Source organism: Lagopus muta, chromosome 16, assembly GCF_023343835.1.
Source record: "Lagopus muta isolate bLagMut1 chromosome 16, bLagMut1 primary, whole genome shotgun sequence".
Lineage (NCBI taxonomy): Eukaryota > Metazoa > Chordata > Aves > Galliformes > Phasianidae > Lagopus > Lagopus muta.
This window is the reverse complement of record NC_064448.1, coordinates 14,407,581-14,426,139: the sequence shown is the minus strand read 5'-3', so window position 1 is coordinate 14,426,139 and position 18,559 is coordinate 14,407,581. Positions and strand designations below refer to the sequence as shown.

At 51.6% G+C, this 18,559-nt stretch overlaps 1 protein-coding gene across 13 annotated transcripts in view; it reads left to right on the top strand.

The window, feature by feature from the left end:
* Positions 1-18,559, top strand: part of EPB41L1 (erythrocyte membrane protein band 4.1 like 1) — a 68,774-nt gene that overhangs the window by 45,137 nt on the left and 5,078 nt on the right. For 4 of the 13 annotated variants that reach the window (XM_048962624.1, XM_048962628.1, XM_048962627.1 and 1 more), the window contains 12 exons: positions 233-381; positions 1,102-1,137; positions 3,190-3,381; positions 4,567-4,665; positions 9,456-12,107; positions 12,649-12,756; positions 13,892-14,290; positions 15,681-15,788; positions 16,193-16,273; positions 16,461-16,523; positions 16,824-16,919; positions 18,098-18,178. In XM_048962624.1, the coding sequence (XP_048818581.1) occupies positions 233-381; positions 1,102-1,137; positions 3,190-3,381; positions 4,567-4,665; positions 9,456-12,107; positions 12,649-12,756; positions 13,892-14,290; positions 15,681-15,788; positions 16,193-16,273; positions 16,461-16,523; positions 16,824-16,919; positions 18,098-18,178 (4,064 nt within the window). The remainder of the gene's footprint in view (positions 1-232; positions 382-1,101; positions 1,138-3,189; positions 3,382-4,566; positions 4,666-9,455; positions 12,108-12,648; positions 12,757-13,891; positions 14,291-15,680; positions 15,789-16,192; positions 16,274-16,460; positions 16,524-16,823; positions 16,920-18,097; positions 18,179-18,559) is intronic. The other 9 variants (XM_048962629.1, XM_048962630.1, XM_048962631.1 and 6 more) reach the window with 9 other exon arrangements.

Sequence of the window (18,559 nt, the reverse complement as noted above, 5' to 3'; positions counted from 1 at the left end):
ACGGCTGCCTGGTCACAGGGCAGATATGAAGGCCTGGGTGGTGCAAGGAGTGATAAAGTACTAAGCTTTGGGTCATCATCACCATCAAGAATCCCTTCCCTGCTGCAGGTCCTTTTGGGGCTCCACTGCCACTGACTCTAAGCCAGACTGGGGCAGGGGGCAGAGGGCTGGGGTAGACAGGGCCAGGGGTGGTGGCTCACTGCTCGTGACCTGACTCTTTCTGCATGCACAGAGTTCTCACGCCCAGCCTCCGTCAGTGAGAACCACGATGCCGGAGCAGAGGGTGAAAAACAGGAGGAGTATGGTGAGTTTGGCAGTGGGAGACGATCTGAGACAGAGGATGAGGAGGTGACTACCCCGACGAAGATCAAGGAGCTGAAGGTACAGACCTCATGGGCAGCAGACCATGGAGGTGGATGGGTGGGCTGGCTCATAACCAGAGCAGATAAGCAGGGGGATGGGACACAGGCATCAGGGCTCTGTCTTCCTCTCTTGGGGCTGGGCTGCAGGTGGGAAGGACTGCACTGGGGAACAGTCATCTGAAACCCCTTCTCCATGAGACAAGCCCCAGTTCTTGCTATGACCCATCTAGTCTGGGGACATGGCTCTTGGCCTCACCAGTGGGCATGGAGCCATCATGCCCTACTCAGAAGCAGCTACAATTTTCCCAGCACCCTCCAGGTTGCCTCATGGCTGGTCACCAGACAGGTCTGGTTGTGGGACAGCCTCACTCTGATGCGCGGGACCAGGAAGGGCCAAGTGTGCCAACAGTCACCACCATGCAAGCAAAGAGATCCTTGGCTGCTGGGAGCATACTGGGCCCCTGTTCCATTGGTGCCCATAGCTACATGCCCATACCCGCACCCTGCCAGCGTGCAGCCGTGCCCCTCTGCTCTCTGCCCACTCCTGGACTGGCTTGGGATGCACCCTAGTCCAATTCAGCCCTGCACTGAGCAGGGGATTCAGTCCTTTTGTGCTGCTACCAGTCCTGGCTGTGGGCAGGGGTCTGTGTACGTGCCCAAATTCAACTGAATTGTGATGCTTATGAGAATTTCCCTCACTGACTCTGCTGGTTACTTTTAACCCTCTCTTTGCTGCCAGCCGGAGCACGAAACAACCCCCAGGCACAAGCAGGAGGTATTCTCTCTCTGGAGTTCTCATCGGTGCATCATATTGTCCATTCTTTTCAATGCACCACTGTGTGTCACCCTATTTACTGGAATACAAGATGCACCAAGGTGGGGAGTTTGACCTGCTAGAGACTCCCAGTGAGCAGACAGCTGGGGATCTGCCCCAGAGCACACACAGCATCTTCTATCCCACTAAGTAAGGTAGTCCTAACTGTATGTGTGAGCAAGAGCCCTCCCAAGGCACATCGGCCAGGCCGCTATGCCGGGTCCTTGGCCCGTTGGGAACACCTGGCTTCTGCTCATGTTACTGACTCCTCCATATCCTCTCCTCATGTTTTCTCTTTGTCCAACCCCGTGGCCTTAATCCTCCTGCTGAAGGGACAGACGTGGTACAAGCTGGCCCTATCGCTTCCACCTCCCTGTGAGACCCTGTGCCCTGGCTTGCTCTCTGCTTTTGCATTTCCTGACCTGGGGACTGCATCATGTGCCCTGCTTTCATGAAACTTCTTGCTGCCTTTCTGCCCTGCCAGAAGCAAATGAGTCCCTGAGCCCATCAGGGGCACACCCTGACACCCAGCCCAGTGGAGTACCATGGAGTAGCTCCCCATCTGAGTGTGGCTGGCCTGGCCAGGGTGTGTTGTCACAGGTGGGAGAGAGTCTGTGCTCTCCTCTTGCACAAATTGCCCGTGTCTGCAGTGCCTCCTTCCCCTCAGAAATGTCCAGCAGAGATCTCCTCAGCCTGAGTCTGCTGTTATATCCCAGCCTTAAGTTCAGAGCTGTGCTCTGAAGGTTTCCCCCTCCACTCACACTGGGGTTTGGGTCATCACGGGACCAGGCAGCAGAGGCCAAGGAAGCGCTAGCACCTTCAGCTGTGTGGCCGTGAGCCAGGGCTTGCTGTGCTTCAAGCACACAGCCATTGCCATCCTGCTCAGCACAGCAGGGCAAAACCTACTGGTGCAGCAGGCTGGCATCTTGCCCCGCAGCCCCGTGCTGAGCACGGTCCCTCCACTGTCTGCCTCATTGCTTACTCCTGCTGCATGTGCATGTGCTGCTCCTGCAGCCCCGTGCGCCTGGCACTACCCTGAGCCTATAGAGGTGGGCAAACTGTGAAGCACATGCGGATGGATCAGGGAGCTTTAAATAAATTCTGCTGAGTCTTCAGGATCTGGAAATTTGTCTGGGCTTTCCGTATGAGACTCCTTTGTGTCTCTGGGATTTTGCTGAGGAGAAGTATGGGAGAGGGTAGATAATTCAGTTGACTCGTTTCGAACCTCAAACCAGGTTTGAGTTTGAAGTGAAAGCCAGGTTCTTGTACTGAGCTAGTTTGCCCACCTCTGTGGCAGAACAAAAGGAGCCATCCTGGTGCCTGTAACATCAACAAAGGGTGCTTTAACACCTAAACCTCACCATGCACTTGAATTCTCTGAGCTGTCCTCTTTCTACAGCAGGCCAGACCCAACCCCCACCCCAGACTGCTGCTGGGCTCAAGCTGGTCCATGCTGTTGCAGGCTTGGATCCATGTTGGTCGTCCTTGACCTTTGTTGGTAGCCTTTGACCTCTTGCCCATTGGCAGAAACCCACTTTGAAGGCACTTCATTAGAAATGCCAGTGAGTGACTCCTGAAAGCTCTTGCTCAGATGATGGTTTCCTGCCCTCCTGGGACAGAGGCTCTTGGTCCCTTTGTGCCTTGCACGTGGGAGCAGCAGAGTTTTGGTTACTGATATTTCTTGTGCTGGTCCCCAAGGAGACCCCTCTCTCTTCCCCCAGATGGTTTATCTCATCCTCACAAGGCCATGCTGGAGATGCCCCAGGGTCATGTTGTGCCCTTCACTGAGGAAAGCTCACTGTGGATGTTCTGCCGCTCCCTGCCTTATTGTTGCTCCCTACAATGGTCTTAGTGAGAACTGCAGCCCAGGGTGCTCAGATATGCTTTTCATTTGGCTCTTCAGACCCTAAATTCAACCCCAGTATAAAGCTGACTCGCTCCAGTGTCTCTGCTTGCCTTTTTGGCCTTGGCTAGTGCTTTAATCATTGTTACATTCCTTTCTCCTTCCCCAAGTTTTTAGACAAACCAGAAGATGTTTTGCTAAAGCATCAGGCCAGCATCAATGAGCTGAAACGGACCCTGAAGGAGCCCAACAGCAAGCTGGTTCACAGGGACCGGGACAGGAGGCTGCCTTCCTCACCAGCCTCTTCCTCACCCAAGCATGAGGAGGAGACACCGAAGGGAACCCCAGAAAAGGCCAGCGAGGTTTGTTCTGCTGCTGTGTTACGGAGGGGATCAGACTGTTCACAGGCAGGTGTTCATCAGTTGGTGGGCTCCTGGTCTCTGTCTCCACTGTAGCCCTGAGGGAAGCTTGGTGGGGCCCTTGGTCAGGTTATTGTCTCTAAGTTTGTTAATGAGCTAACTGTTTTCATGCTGCTCGTAGTGAGCTCCCCTTGTGCCCAGGCACCGCATGGTTTCAAACGTATCCTTTACTGGGGGCTGTGAGTTGGGCTGAGGCTTTGTTAGCCCATGAGATGGGGCCTTCTTCACCCCTTACCCTATCAGAGCTCCTGCTTGTCAGCACCTGTTACAGGTCTATTCCAAGGGGTGTTCCCATGAGTGTGGGACTGGTCTCCCGTGCTTAAGTGCTCCATGTTGTGCTCAGTTGCCAAGACCTGGTTGATGGGAGCAGGAGGAGGATTAGCAGTGCTACTGTGGGATCCTGCACTCATGTCCTTTCCTCCTGGCATTTTATCTTCTGGCTTTGCAGTGGGACTTCCGCCCTGAATGAGAATGGAAAGTGCCCGGGTCCCAGAGTGGGAGGGCTGGGCTGTGCAGACCCCTCTCACTGCTAGAGGGGAGTGGATGCGCTGCAGCTGAGTGCTGTGTGGGGTTGGGCTATCTGGCTCAACTCAGGCAGCACATAGTGTGGGCATCCGTGGGCTGTGAGCACCAGACACTCTCTGCTTGTTCTCCAAACATTGGCATTCTCTTCTCCATGAGAGCTGCGCAGCCCACACAAACAATGCGCATGGTGCCCCCTGTGCCACAGCTCTGTCCTGAGATGGTCTCACTGAGAAAATGAGGACACAGCACTGCACTGCAAGGAGGTGCCTACACAAGCGGGGATACGGGGCTGGCTGGGTTGGGGTTGCAGAGCATCCCAGGCAGAGGTGATCTGAGAGAGCTCACAAGCCCTCATCAAAGCACCAAGATGGCAAGAGGAAGAAAGGTTTCCGCACTATATGTGTTTTACAAGCAGATATATATATATATATATGTGCAAAGAAAGACCTAAATGGAGCATCTAGAGTTGTCATAGCTGTGATCTCTGTTCATCCATCCATCCCTTTGTTCTATCCTTCCTTTTCATGTGCTCTCTGTCTGTTTCTCTCTCTGTCTCTCTCTCTCTCTTTCCCCATGGGTGCTGGGGTTTCCGTGTTGACACAGAGGATGGAAGAAGACACCCTAGACGATTTTGCATCTGAGCATGGAGCTTCCCTAAGCATGGAGTCTTTCACGCAGAAAAGCCTTGTCTCTTCTCCTGAGGTTATCACCATCCTTTTCTCTTTTCTCTTTTCTCTTTTCTCTTTTCTCTTTTCTCTTTTCTCTTTTCTCTTTTCTCTTTTCTCTTTTCTCTTTTCTCTTTTCTCTTTTCTCTTTTCTCTTTTCTCTTTTCTCTTTTCTCTTTTCTCTTTTCTCTTTTCTCTTTTCTCTTCTCTTCTTTTCTCACCCTTCATTCTCACAGTTTGCCCTCCCCATGGTGCCTCTCAGGGGCTCTCCAAGCAGAGCTCAAGCTGTTTGCTGGCACCTCTGGGTGGGACCAGGACTGGGTCAAGGCTGTTGGTGAAATCTGCTCCTGTGCCTGCTGTGTTTTGGATCTGTGACAGGGTCCTGGGAGACCTGCTGGTGAAGCCCTGATGGTCAGTGGTGGTGGTAGGGCATCCCCCAGGGTTGGCTCTGCTCTGCATGAGAGTCTGTGCTGGAGCTGGTACCAGGAGTCCCAGGAGGTACAGCTGGGGCCCTTGGCACTGTTGCTCTGCAAACATCTCCTCCAGGTGCAAGATGCCCAGCTACAAATAGTCTTTAGCAGTCTCTTATGTTTTCCTCTCCCTTCAGCTGCAGCTACAGTTGCTTAGGCCCAGGTGCCTTGAATTAGGACATCTCTGGATACATCTGAAATATCAGACTTTTGCCTGTACAAAGCAGCATCGCCCTACTTTGAAGTCCTTATTTCTGTGAGTCCTTTCAGCACTGCTTGCATACAGGGTTTTATCTCACATGATAGCAGTTCTTTCCTGAGACAGCTGAAACTGGATAATACTGAGTAGAAGAAAACTAGTCTCAGAAACTTGGCTCTGATGCAGTTGGACCCAACCACAACAAATGTGGTGCGCAGCAGCACTGGAGTGCATGTCCTTCCTGAATGCATCCAGAAAAGGCAGCAGAGCAAGAGCAGCTTCAGTCTGGGGCAGGTGGATGGGGCCAGTGCACAGCTGGCTCCACTCTGCCGCTGCCTCTCACTTCAGGGTGCAATGCCACTGTGTGAAGGATGATCGGGAGCCCTCCCTGCGGGCTGGAGACTGTGTCTGTGCAGGATGGACAGAAGTCAGATGCCGTCTCTGCTAGAGCCTTTGCACAGAAGTCGCAGTAGTGAGGTGGGCACGCAGCACTTAATGCATGGCTTCCTGTCTTCTGCCCTCAGGGTGCCAGGGCTGCACTGAAGTGTGGGCAGCCAGCTGGTCTCACCCGAGATTTCTCTCCACTGATGTATGGGATCTTGCCCACACATGACTGATGGTCTCTATGAGGAATTCAGAGTCCCTTGAGGGTGACTGCACAAAAATCAGCACATCTGCAAAGTTGGCATTGTGCTCAACTCAAAAGTCCCTTGGTGTCCACAGAGTTGCTGAGGTTGGGTTATCTGTCACCCACTGCCTACACACAGCCACTTCTTCCCCCTCCCCACTTTTCTTGTCCTGCTGGAGGAAGGGTGCTGGATTAGAAGGTGAATGGAGTCCCGGCAGCTTTGGAGCAGCTTTGGAGACGGTGTGTCATGCTGATCTTGGTTCATTCATTCTTTCCTCCTTATTGTAAAGCTCATGTGTTCCTTTCTGGTGAGCCAGGACTCCCTGAGAGAGAGAGAAAAAAAAAGAAAAAAAAAAGGCAAGTACATCAAATAGTGCTAAAAGAAAAAGCCACCTGTCTGCCCTGGGCTCCTCGAAGGTTGAGTTTTGCCTGCAGCTATCAGGTGTAGAAGGCTGTCTGCTCTGTCTTGTTTCATTTCTTTCCTATCTCCCAGTTTGTCCTCTCTTGTAACGTGCAGGCCACTGTGTTCCTAGCTGTTCCTGTTCTCTGGAGGGAGTGTGTTAGCATAGATTTGAGAGTAAATTATCCCTTGGGGATGTCCAGGTTGCGCTATTATCAGACCAGCATCATCACCTCTTAGGCTCAGCTTCTGCCTTGGCACACTGACCTGCCAAGTTCTCTGCTCTCCTGGAGGACATGCCCACCCATCCACTTATTTGCTCTGAGCATGCCCAAGAGCCCTCAAGCTCTGGAGACCCAAGAGCTGCCCAGAGCTGTGGAACCAGGGCTGTGGCCAGAGCTGGCTTTGAGCCATCTGAAGCAGAGAGTTCAAAGCAAACCACAGAGCAATCACTGTTTCCCTGGAATGGGTCATACTCATCCCAACAAATTTGATAAGGGAGCAGGTTTGGAGATTAATCCAGAGATTTGCAGTTTTTCCTTACTGGTATGATGTACTGCTGTGGATCAACACTCTGTTTCAGGCTTCAGAAGACTTAAGGATCTTTGATATCTACTTGTGTTAGAGCCTTAACTCAGAGCAGGAGCCTGATCAAGCTCATCATCTCTGTCCAGAGAAAGTCCCCTCTGAAGGACTGATTTTCAGCCAGAGAAAGGGAAGAAGACTGAAGAGATATGTACCTGTGCTCATACCTTATCCATTGATGTCTTGGTTGCAAAAAAAAAAAAAAAAAAAAAGGGGGGGGGGGGGTTGAGCAGTGAGGCTGCAGTACAGCAGTAGAAGAGAAGCTTCTGTACCCTCAGGGAAGTAAGCAGTCCTCTGGCTTACTCACCCGTGAGCATTGCTAGTGTTGAGAAACTGACGTGGGCATCCTGGCAGGACAGAGGCATCCATTGAGGTAATGGTAGTGTTGCTCCAGGGGTCAAACTCACCCATTAAACACGCAGATGCTCCTGGGGAGTCACTGACCACCTGTGCTGCATCTAAAAAGGAATAAAATCGTCATGAGAAGCCCACTGAGAGACACAGATGTAGAGGAGAGGACCTGGAGAGCAGACAGTGTTTTGGAAAAGGAGATCAGGAGTGATACCAGAGAGGCTTCTGCAAGCGTTAGTGTGGGAAGCTGGCAGAGGATGGGTCCCCTGAGGGCGCAGCCTCCTTTGGTGCTTCTGTGCAGGGCTGCTGGCTATGGTAGGAGGGAACCCACCCAGGGCATGCAGCCAGCAGAGCTGGCACAGGATCTCTGTGAAGGTGCCCACCGCAGTGGGTACGTGTGGCCTCAAGTGAGACAGAGTTGCAGGCTGGGTGCTGTGTTTGCTCACAGTGCTGTGGGGCTTCCAGCTGAGGCACAGCTCCTGACAGTGCTCATGGCAGATTTTCACGGCTGCTGTGCAATAGCTATATGCTCTTAGCGGAGCCGGGAAAGAAAGGAGCCAGTGTGAGGCCCATTGATGGCCTGGATGGTGCTGGAGCCACAACCTAAAGATGCAGGAGCCACAGGCCTTTCTTTGGCACCAGATTTAAACTGTGAGAGTTAGGAAATTATTTACTGTGAGGGCAGTGAGGCACTGGAACAGGCTGCCCTGAGGCTGTGTATTATCCCATCACTGGCAATATTCAAGGCCAGCTTGGATGGGGCTTTGGGCAATCTGATCTAGTGAAAGCTGCTCCTACCCATGGCAGCAGGGTTGGAACTCAGGGGTCCCTAATGTCCTTTCCAACTCAAATCACTTAATGATTCAGGGATTTCTTATTCCTCTCCCTGTGGAAGCCTTTTCATTATCAATTGTTTATCCTCCCTTCTTTCTCTCCTCTAATCTTGTCTTACCTTTTCTGTCTCTGCTCCCCTCTGCCCTCTGTTTCTCCTTGCTCATTATCAGTTATTAGGTTTCCACTTCAGCTGCAATGACTCCAAACATTCAACCTGACACCCTTGTATCACTGGCAGTCACTGCACAGGCACTGGCAGTCCAGCTCTCCTTGGCACAGCTTACTTTTCCTACTTTGGGCAGGGAGAGCACAGCCAGCTGCACTCCCCTGGGGCTGCTGCACACAGCGGTGATGCAGGAGACCAGTCTCTCTCATTGCAAAGAAGCAATGCTGGCTCTGTCCTGCAGGCCTGTGCCTTGGGCATCCCATGCTGTGGACTGAGCCAGCCTAGGATAGCCACAGGAGCCCTGTGGTGAGCTCTGCTGTACTGTACTGTGCCTGCAGCTCTGCCCCTCACGTTTGTGCCATGTACCCTAGAATGGCTGGGGAGGCTGCTGGGTTTCCTCATCAGTACAAATGCTCATTGCTGTTTTCCTCCTGCTCTGTTATTCTGGGTTATTTTCAACCTTCTGTTCTAGAAGTGGCTGAATTTTAACAGTGCTTTGTCCTTGGAGCCTGTGCTGTCTTCAGATATCTTGCAGGACCAGCGCATACCAAGTGTGTGTAGAAACAGAGATATAGCATCCTCCCTTGCACAGCAGCACAAGTGCATTTTGTTGTATCACGTACTCACTGTTAAGGTGGCTTCTCTTCTTGCTCATGCTACTTCTTGCTCAGTCTGATGCAGTAGTAGGGCATGTGGATGAAAGTGAAAGTAAAGCTAGTCAAATAAAGACCACTGTTTACAATAAAATCTCACCCTTTGCTATCACAGAAACTGCTAGAGCCAGTATTAAAATGGGGAGTCAAAGTTTGATTTAACTCACTGTGCTCTCTTGCCTCATAGAGAGTGTCCTAACAGCTCTCCATTTATTGCTTCCACTTCTTTATTTCCAAAAAAGTCACAGATTTTGCAGACATGTCAGTGGGTCATCGCCCAGAACAGAACGCGGTCCCAGGCCCTGTAGAGGATAGAGGAACACCATCATCTTCATGACACCAGCCCCTTTTTTTTCAGTCCTTTCCTTTCATCAGTGAGTTGCCAGGCTCTTCGTATAGAGACTGCCTCAACCCTTGCATGTATAATAATAGTAATTGACCATCTAAGGCAGGTCAGCTGTCTGTGATTCATGAAATCAATCACCAGCTGTTAGGTAAAGTATGTTTGATGCTAACTCTTCTTGCTCCAATTGCAATGCAGGGCTCGGAGCATTGGGTATTTATAGAGAGAGAAACCACTAGGCTGGAAGAGGTAGCTCTAAAGAAAGCTCTGAGAGTCAAGAAAGAAGAAGGACGTGCAGGTACTTCAGAGGTGAAAATGAGTGTGAGCATGTCGAAAGTGGAGATGGCAGTAGGGAAAGCCAAGGAAGTGGCAGGCCAGGAAGAACCAGCAGATGCACATCTGGATACCTGGAAGAGAGCAAAAATGATTGCCAGTCCTGAAGATTTTGAGTCTGTCTGGGAGGATGAGACCTGTGAGAAGGAAACCGGGGAGGAGCCCAGCACTGAGGCAAAGTGCTTGACATGTGAGAGAGCAGAGGAGGAGTCCAAAGAGAGGGTTGAGGGGGTAACCAGGAGTGAACTGGGTCTGTCCAGGCCACATCAGGAGCATGAAGAGAGACAAAGGGCTGAGGCTTTGGGGCTAGGCCCTGTCCATGGTGAAAGCAAGATGGGCTCTCAGGAGCACGTTTCTGCAGCCTTCAGGAAGCAGGATGCCAGAGCACCAACTGCAATCACAGAGGTCATTAAAATTAAAGTGAAATCCGGTGACGACAACACAGAGACTTCTGCTACACAGAGGATCATCTATTTAGGAGATCTGGAGGCAGAGGAGGACAATAAAACACATCTGCTCACTGAGGCAGGAGGACAGCTTGGCTCAGCAGTGAAGCAAGAAACCATGGTGAATAGGGCAGGGGAAGGACCAAGGCCCATGGCATGTCCGGGAGAAAGGTCCCAGTGCAATTCCTCAGCGTACACACAGCAGGAAGCAGTGTCAGAAAAACCTTCTGTAGCGCCAGACCAGCCTGAGACAGACTGTGATGAGACAAGCCCTGCAAGACAGCCAAGACAGCCTCCCTCAGAGCAGGAGGAAGGTTTTACAGTGCAACAAGAGCAAGCATCAGTGAGTCTGACCAGCTGCAAAACACTGGAGGGAGATGACACCATGTTATTTTCCCAAGAGGTGGGGTCAGATGAGAAGGATCTGCAAAGGTCAGTAAGAGGATTGAAGTCATGCACTCTCAAGAGGGCTGAGGACCCCAGACAAAGCCCAGGACAGAATCCAATTGCAGGAGAGCAGTGGGGCTTGGATGTCTCCACAGAAGAGTGGGGGCTCTCAGAAAGAAGCCTACCTGATGGGGAGGAGGAGAAAAGCTCCACAATGGTTCTACAGATGGAAGAGATAGAGACAAAATTATCCCCATCAGCTGTGCCTCAGCAGAGCTCCCCTCATGCCACTGTGGGGCTGGAGGAGAATGAACCCAGCATTCCCACCCCTGGCACTCCTCCTCAGCAAATGAGCCCTGCAGAGCCCGCCCAGGAAATGAAACCCGAGGGCAAAGACCTGTCCCAGAGTGCCAGCCTTGTAAGAGATGTGGGCACACCTGAGGATATGAACCCCTCAACAGAGGTGGCATGCAAGGAGGCAAGCCCTGCAGTAGGTAAAGAAGCACTTGAGGACATGAGCCCTGTAACAGAGGTGGTAATACCCAGGGATGTGAGTCCTGAATCTATAGAAAAAAAACACGACATGCACTTTGCTACAAGGAAAACATACCAAGATGCAAATCCTATTGCAAGAGGACCACACCATAGCAAAGGCAGTGCAGTGGAGACAATCCTGCTCAGAGATCCCACCACAGGGGAAGTGGTCCAGAACTCAGATCATTCTGCTGCAAAGGGAACCCTGAGAGCTACAGAAGAGGCGCTCCAGGAGGAACAGCTTGTGATGAAAGGGCTCTCCCAGAACATAGGGCCCAAATTGGGAAAGCTGATGGGAGGGGAAGGCACGGAACAGCTGCTTCCCAAGGCAGAAGATCGAGAACAAAAGGCTGAGATCATAATAGAACACCTGCCCCAAAAGGGTCCTAAGTCTGGAGGGCTACTCCCTGCAGATACCAAAGCACAAGAGCCAGCCTGTTACTTGGAGTTTAATGCAGGACAAGCTCTGCAAGGCAGGAGCTCTATGGCAGGAGAAACTGCTAGAGACCTTGCTCTGGAGCAGCCACTGCAGTCTCCAGGAGATGCTGATGTCTTGCATTCCCACTCTCCTATAACAGGTTTGTGTCAAGGCAACAAGTTGTACCAGCTCTCAACCTTTATGTATGAAGATGGGGAAGAGGTGCAAGTGAGCAGTGGAATACAGAAGAGAGAGTCTGGACCACTGATGTGTATTGCTGCAACTGAAGCTGTGTGCCAGGAGCACAGAGGTGTCACTGAAGCCCCACTCCTGGGTAGCTGGCAGGACAATGAGAGCTACGAGAAAACCTCAGTGGCATCTAAGATTAAGATGTTTGAACAAAGTGAAGCTGAACAAAGGACAGCCCAGGAAGGACAAGAGCAAGCACCTGAGACTGAGACACCAGCAAAAACAAAGGGAAAGATTAATCTGCCACAGGACACAGTTTTGAACACAGTCCCCATCTCACCTCCAGTGATGGCAGATGCTCCAGTGGGATCCATGTCCAGTGTGGACTCCTTTGCCTTCAGGCAAGGAGCTGGTCCAGGAGGCTCCTCCCAGCTCCTGTCTCTGAAGGAAGATGTTTCTGTTGATCTGGAGCATGAAGGAGAAGGCAGTGCTGACCTGGCTTCCTCTGACTCCGGCTGTGAACTCACACTGGCAGAAGCCGTGGTAACTCTTCCAATGAACTGTCCGGATGGAAAGTTCATGCGCATGTTGTGTGGCTCTTTATTTACCATGTTCAGTGGCACCTCACACATCCATTGACTGAGAACAGTTGCTTTGCATCCCCTGTCCTTTTATGTATATGTGTGTGTGGTCAGGCTTATTTGCTGAATGCAGACCCGCTGGCCAGTTGGTTCATTGGCTTTTGTTTTGTGACACCTCCCCTCCGCCCAACATTTTGGCTACTTCAAGAATGCCACCCAAGCTTCATGTCCAGGAACAAGAAAGGGAGATGGGGGGTGGCTTAAGAAGCTGTGAGTCCATCACAAATGCGCACACACTGAGCAGCAGTGCCCACGCTTCCAGCTTCACCCTTGCATTTCTTACGTTGGTATCCCTTCTTGCTTAGCTCGCCAGCCTTACCCATCCTACCCTGTCTTTGGCAAGCTGGTGGCTGGATGATGAAATAGTTTACTTTGCTCTTGTAAGCACTAGATCAGATTCTTTAGAGTTAATTTCTTAAAACTAACCATTTTCTCTAATCCAGAGCAAATCTCAGGAACCAAGTGGGGAAGAAAAGGATTTATCTGACCCGTCATTAAAATCCACCCTGAAAGAAGAGAATTTAAAGACTGCTGTTCCAGTGGTCTTAAAGGTCTCAGTGCTGTTCTACTAACTGCTTCTTGCCATAGTGTGATAGCTCACCTTAAGCAGCTGAGGACTATTTGCTTCCAGCTCCTCTCCCCATTGTAGAGCTGTTATGAATGTATTTGTACACGAACACACAAGTGTACGCAGGCGTGTTCCTCTTGAGTTTGTTTGTCACCCTGTTTCTCATACCTCTCAACCTCCCAGCACCGCAAACAAAAGGTGCCTGTGCTGTCAGAGTCAGGGGATGGCTCTAGCTGCAAATGCTTGGACTGTAGCCTGGGAGATGGGCTTCCTCTGTTGCATCAGCCAGCTTAGAGCTAATTCTAAAGCTAACGAGGAGCTGATCTCCTAAAGAGAATCAAAAGCAAGTAAATGCATGGGTCTCAATTTCCTATCACTTCATAGCAAAATGGCAAAGGGAATGCACCCTCTGATGGCAGAGTTGAGAGATATGTCCATGTCTGGGGAGGAGCTAGTGGAGAGATGTCTTCCCTTGGCTCTGATCGTGCTGTCAATTACACTGACTGAACACACAGTCTGCATCCCTAGGAGCCAGCCCTGGTTGCACGAGTCCTTTGGAGGGCACTGGGAGGTGTGGGGGGGTGTGATGTGCCTGGCTCTTCTCGGGGTACTGCCCCGCCAGCCACACGTGATGCTCCACTTGGGCTGAGCTCAGTGCAATTGGCACACTCCTTCGCTTCTCCGCCAACCTACCTGGCTGATGGGACACTTTTCTCATGCTCAGTTTTTCTGACATACGATAGCATCGGCGTCTGAGCTGTTTCTGAATGTCTATTAACAGAACTGTTGTTTTGCATACATCTGCTTTCACCAGGTGCAGTGATGTGCCTCTAAGCTGGCCAAGCTTTTCTTTGTGACTGACCCTTTTTTTCAGTGATTAATTACCAGTAGGCTTTTGGCAAAACTGGATTGAATAATCCTTCTCCCCAAACCCCTGCAAAGTTGCTGCTGTCAGAAAGGTTTCGGTTTCTGTGCTTGAGTTGTGTGTTGACTCTACTCTGTGACGTTTGCTGCTGCCTTTTCTCTTCTTCCTCCCCTCTCCTCTATCAGCACAGCCAGTGCTGCCATGCCATGCAGCGCTCAGTCTCCGTCTCTCTCCTCCGTTGTGTCTCATTCAGAGAGCAGGCTTAAGGGAGGGCACCGAGGAGAAAGCTAAGCCACCTCGGCACAGGGCTCCCGAGAGCGACACTGGTGATGAGGAACAGGACCAGGAGAAGGACTCAGTGTTTCTGAAGGACAACCACCTGGCCATCGAGCGCAAGTGCTCCAGCATCACCGTCAGTTCAACCTCCAGCTTGGAAGCAGAGGTGGACTTCACAGTGATTGGTGACTTCCATGGGACTGCCTTTGAGGACATCTCCCGGAGCCTGCCTGAGCTAGATAAAGACAAGAGTGAGATGGAAGATGAAGGCCTGGTTTCCTTCCAGCATACTGACAAAGTAGTTCCTGGATTGGAAGAGGATGGCAAAGCCAGGGAGAAGGTTGCCCAGCCCAGCCCAGCCATCTCCCAGCTAGAGGTACACAGGGAAGCCGTTCCTCCAACGTTGTCTTGGTGCTACCGTCTCTCCATGTTCTCTGTACTGGTGCCTGGCATTGCCTCATTGGTGTGCAGTCCCACGTCAGTTTGGAAGAGCATGCTAGCTTTCATACAGCCCTGGGTTTCTGTCCAATGTAACTGTTCTACTGTCATGCATGCTGTTGTCTGTCTTGCATGGTTCACTCAGTTTGGACAGGTGCATGGCACTGTCTTGTGTTTTGTGACTCTGATAACCAGGAAAGTCATCTTCACCTCTTCATGTGCTGTGTCTGGCTGCCTGCCCTGCCCCTTGCATCACTGCGGCACATCAGAAGCTGGAAGGGTGTGTTCTGTGTTATAACCACTGGCCCTGTCCCTGTGTTTTGCATGAAATTTGAGCGTGAAGAGAAATGTGCTGCTAACTAACCTGTTTGGTAGTGCCTGGTTGGGAGAGATTGACAAAGTAGCCTGCCGGAGCAGCCCCAAATGTCGTGGAGTGTTTATCAGCAGGGCTGAGGAAACTGCATGTGGCACAGAAGAAAACTGCAAGCAGAAGTGGAACATGTGCCTCTGAGAGAGGACAGTAGGGCCAACCCCACCACAAACAAAATTATCATGGCCTCTGTGCAGGCACAGGGTTTCCTGTGTGCTCGGCTCAGTCAGCGCTGGCTGCAGCTCCCAGCCCCGGCCAGGTGGGTGCTCCTGGAGCCCCCTGCAGCACAAGTCCTGCCCTGGATCCAGGAGAAAGCTGCAGAAGAAAGTGAGTTTTCTCTGAGCCAGGCCTTTTGTGGGGCACTGTGCAGCAGGCTGCTGGGCCACAGGCTTGGCTTATAGCCTCCATGGTGCTGTGTGACCAGTGCTGGGCAGGGAGCACAGCTGACTCAGAAATGCTGTGAACTTGCTGGAAATTTGTCTCCATTCTTCAAGTTAGCCTCCATTTGACAGGCAGTTGTCACCACAGATGTCGGGGACTGATGCAGTACACAGAAATACCTTAGGTCATAAGAGAGAGAGGTCTGTTGGGTCTCACATGCTCTGAAAACCAGTTTATCAGTGGTATCTGTGAACCTATCAAAAAAAGATTCCATAAAAGCCTGGAGATGGAGTACTGGGTCTAATTTAGAATATGTCAGTCATACAGGGTGCTTTGTATGGTAGCCATTAGCCTAGGATAGTGGCCTGGGCTCTGCTCATTGTTCAGGTGAGGCTCAGCATGACACTTGCAGGATATCACATGCAGGTGGCACTTGCAGAAGATTCCAGGGGAACTGCTCATGCAGGCTGGTTCAGGAGGAGCACTGAAGTGTCCCCCATGCAGAGCTGTATCTCATTGCACCCTGGGAAGCAGGGTGGTTTGGAGCAGTGACTGACTTGCTGTGCTTTTTCTGCAGTCACCAGCCCCAAAAACGGATGCTTTAACAGTCAGCCTGGGGCCAGACACAAAGAAGACCGAAGATGCCTCCGCTGCCCACCAGATCAGCACCCCAGAAGCAGCCCAGGTGATGCAGCTGCGTCCATCCTCTCATGGCCCCTTCTCCCAATGGTTCTGCAGAGCCTCGGTTTAGCAAAACCTGTCTGCACGCAGCATTGCTGTGAGGGCCAGTGGCTGAGAGAGGTCACTGGGGTTCTATTCTTGCACTTGTCTTGCCAGAGTCACCAAAACATCAAATCTTGTCCAAACATATCCTGAGTTTACTTTTTCATGCAGGCACCATTGAACCCAGCCTCTGCACCCGATTCCCTTACCCCATCTGCCATGTGACAGCACGTGGGGATGTCTCCAGAGGGCGATGGGCCCATGTGTGTCGCTTCTCTGGCAGCAAGGATGTAAAGCACCGTGCCTGCAGATGTCACCCCTTCACAGGCACTTCCAAACTCATTGGCCTTCCTTTGCCTCTGGCAGGTGGAAGGAGGCATGCCTGGCAGCGGAGATGTATCAGCCTCTGTTCGTGCTGTCACCACAGAGACCACACCAACAACCTCAGTAAGTGGGACTGGCCCCTCGGGGTCCCACAGCTGCCACCATCCCACAGGGGCCTCCTACTGTGCGGAGGGAGACCAGAGTAGATCTGTTGCTGGGGTGGGGAGGGGACGTGAAGGCTCCAGGGTGACCTGCTCTGCTCACCTGTGTGTTGTGTTCAAGCTCACATGCCTGTGTGGTCTGATTTCAGGATAATGCCACCAAGCCTGGGAAAGGGGCTGGTCCTACGTCAGAGCTTTGCTCCGTGTCACCGGTGAGTGAGCACTGGAGGGAGTCAACCCTGGGCTGGGGCTGGCAGTCAGGACTGGGCAAGGTGGTCAGATCATCTCCCCACTGCAGAGAGAGCTTTTCTGTATGTCTGGGCTTGGGATAGTTATTGCCAGCCCTGGAATAGCAGGTACCCAGTTGGAAGCTGCAGCACCTTCTTCCTTGCTGTGCTCTCTATTGTGCAAGGCAGAAACATGCTAACATGCTCACCTTTGTAGCTCTGTGCCAGTGGAGAGGTACTGGAAGTTTAGGGCCTGGGGACTAGCTGCTTCTCTCTGTTGTGCAGATCAGCAGCAGCTCTGCTGGGAAGGAAGTGCTCACCAGCATATTCAGTGCCACTGCAGAAACCCTCTCCACTTCTACCACTACCCATGTTACCAAGGTAAGAGCATCTTCAAACAGGGCAGCTGGGGAGGGTCTGATGAAAGCCACTGGAATTTGAGGAAGGTGGATTCATGCTGTGCCTAGTACAGAGCAAGATGCCTTTCTCCTCCTTACAAGCTGAAAAAGTGTGTGCTGACCTGTTGGAGGTCATCAGCTGGCACAGTGCCCTGGCCCTGCTCAGCCTAGTTGTGCTACCCATCCCATTCAGCCAGATGCAACTGCAGGGGACTTCAGACAAGGATGGCCTGTGTTTGACAGGCATCAGGTGCTCATCACCTGCATACCATCCACATGGACCGTGCCCGAGTGCCATGCCCACCTGTGTGCCTTGGTATATTGGGAAGGAAGGGAGTCATTAGGTAGAGAAGGAACTCAGTGTTTCTGAAGCTCTGTGCCCTGAAGGCATCAGCAGGGATGGAAGTGACTGTAGTAGACTGCCACCAGTATGTGCGCCACTCCCTTGTCCATGTAACTGGTGTGTGTGAATCCAGACATACCTAGAGCCAGGGCCCAGATGCCCCCTGCCCAGAAATCCCACAGCACAGCTGCCAGGTAATTCACATCAGTGCCGGAGCACCTCACCTTATCTCAACTATGTCTGATTTATTACAGCTGGAGCAGCTTAAGTAGGGGGGGGGATAGATGACAGAAAATTAAGGAGGGGTAGTTGCATCAGTGGATCTCACCTATGGCCACTTCATTCCCAAATAAAGTACACATAAATGAAATAATCCAGCAAGAGATTTGAGCAAGCAAGAGAGGTGCTCAGTACCTGCTGCTGGCCCTTTTCCTTACACATCTCACATTCGTGCTCCTGCCCACTTCTGCCCTACCTGTGTCATGCTAGCTCTAACCATGCACTACATCAGGCTTAGTGGGACATACAGGAAATAAATGCAAGGAGATCCTAAGATTATGTTGGCATTGTCTCTTCTCTGGTGGGCAGCTATGTCTTCCAGAAACAACTTGCTGGGTGCCATCTGTCTCCTCTCCCTCACATGCAGGCATAGGCAGCACTCATGGCTTATGAGTTTTATTATCTGTCCTGTGACCACTGCCTGTGCTGCAGGCAAGGCCTTGAATTAGGCTTTTTGCCCCAGAAACCTGTAGCCTGCAAGGTGTGGGGATGAGGGTCCTGGGGGGTGCAAATGAGTGCTGTTTCTTCTTGTTGCACAGACTGTGAAAGGAGGATTTTCAGAGACCAGGATAGAGAAGCGCATAATTATCACGGGAGACGAAGATGTGGACCAGGACCAGGTAGGAGCAGTTGTCTGTGTCCCCAGGACCATGCGGTGGTGCTCACAGAAAACCCCAGTTCCATCTCAGAATGAGGGATGTCAGTCAGCATGCACTTGGCCTGTCAAATAGCAGGAATGTTTGGCTTTTATCAACTAAGAGCTCCCAGCCCAGCCCCCATCAGTACCTGCTGCAGAAATGAAGCAGCAGTAAAGATTGCATTTCAGCACAGAACCCAGCTATGAGCTCACCTTTTAATTTCCTTAAAATACATGTCCAGTTGCCTTTTCCCCGTTGAAATATTGTGAAGTGACCCAGGTTCTCCCTTTCTTTCCTGCACAGTCTCACTCAGGGTTGATGCACTCCAGGAAACCTTCTTTTGCATCTTACCTCCTTGACAGA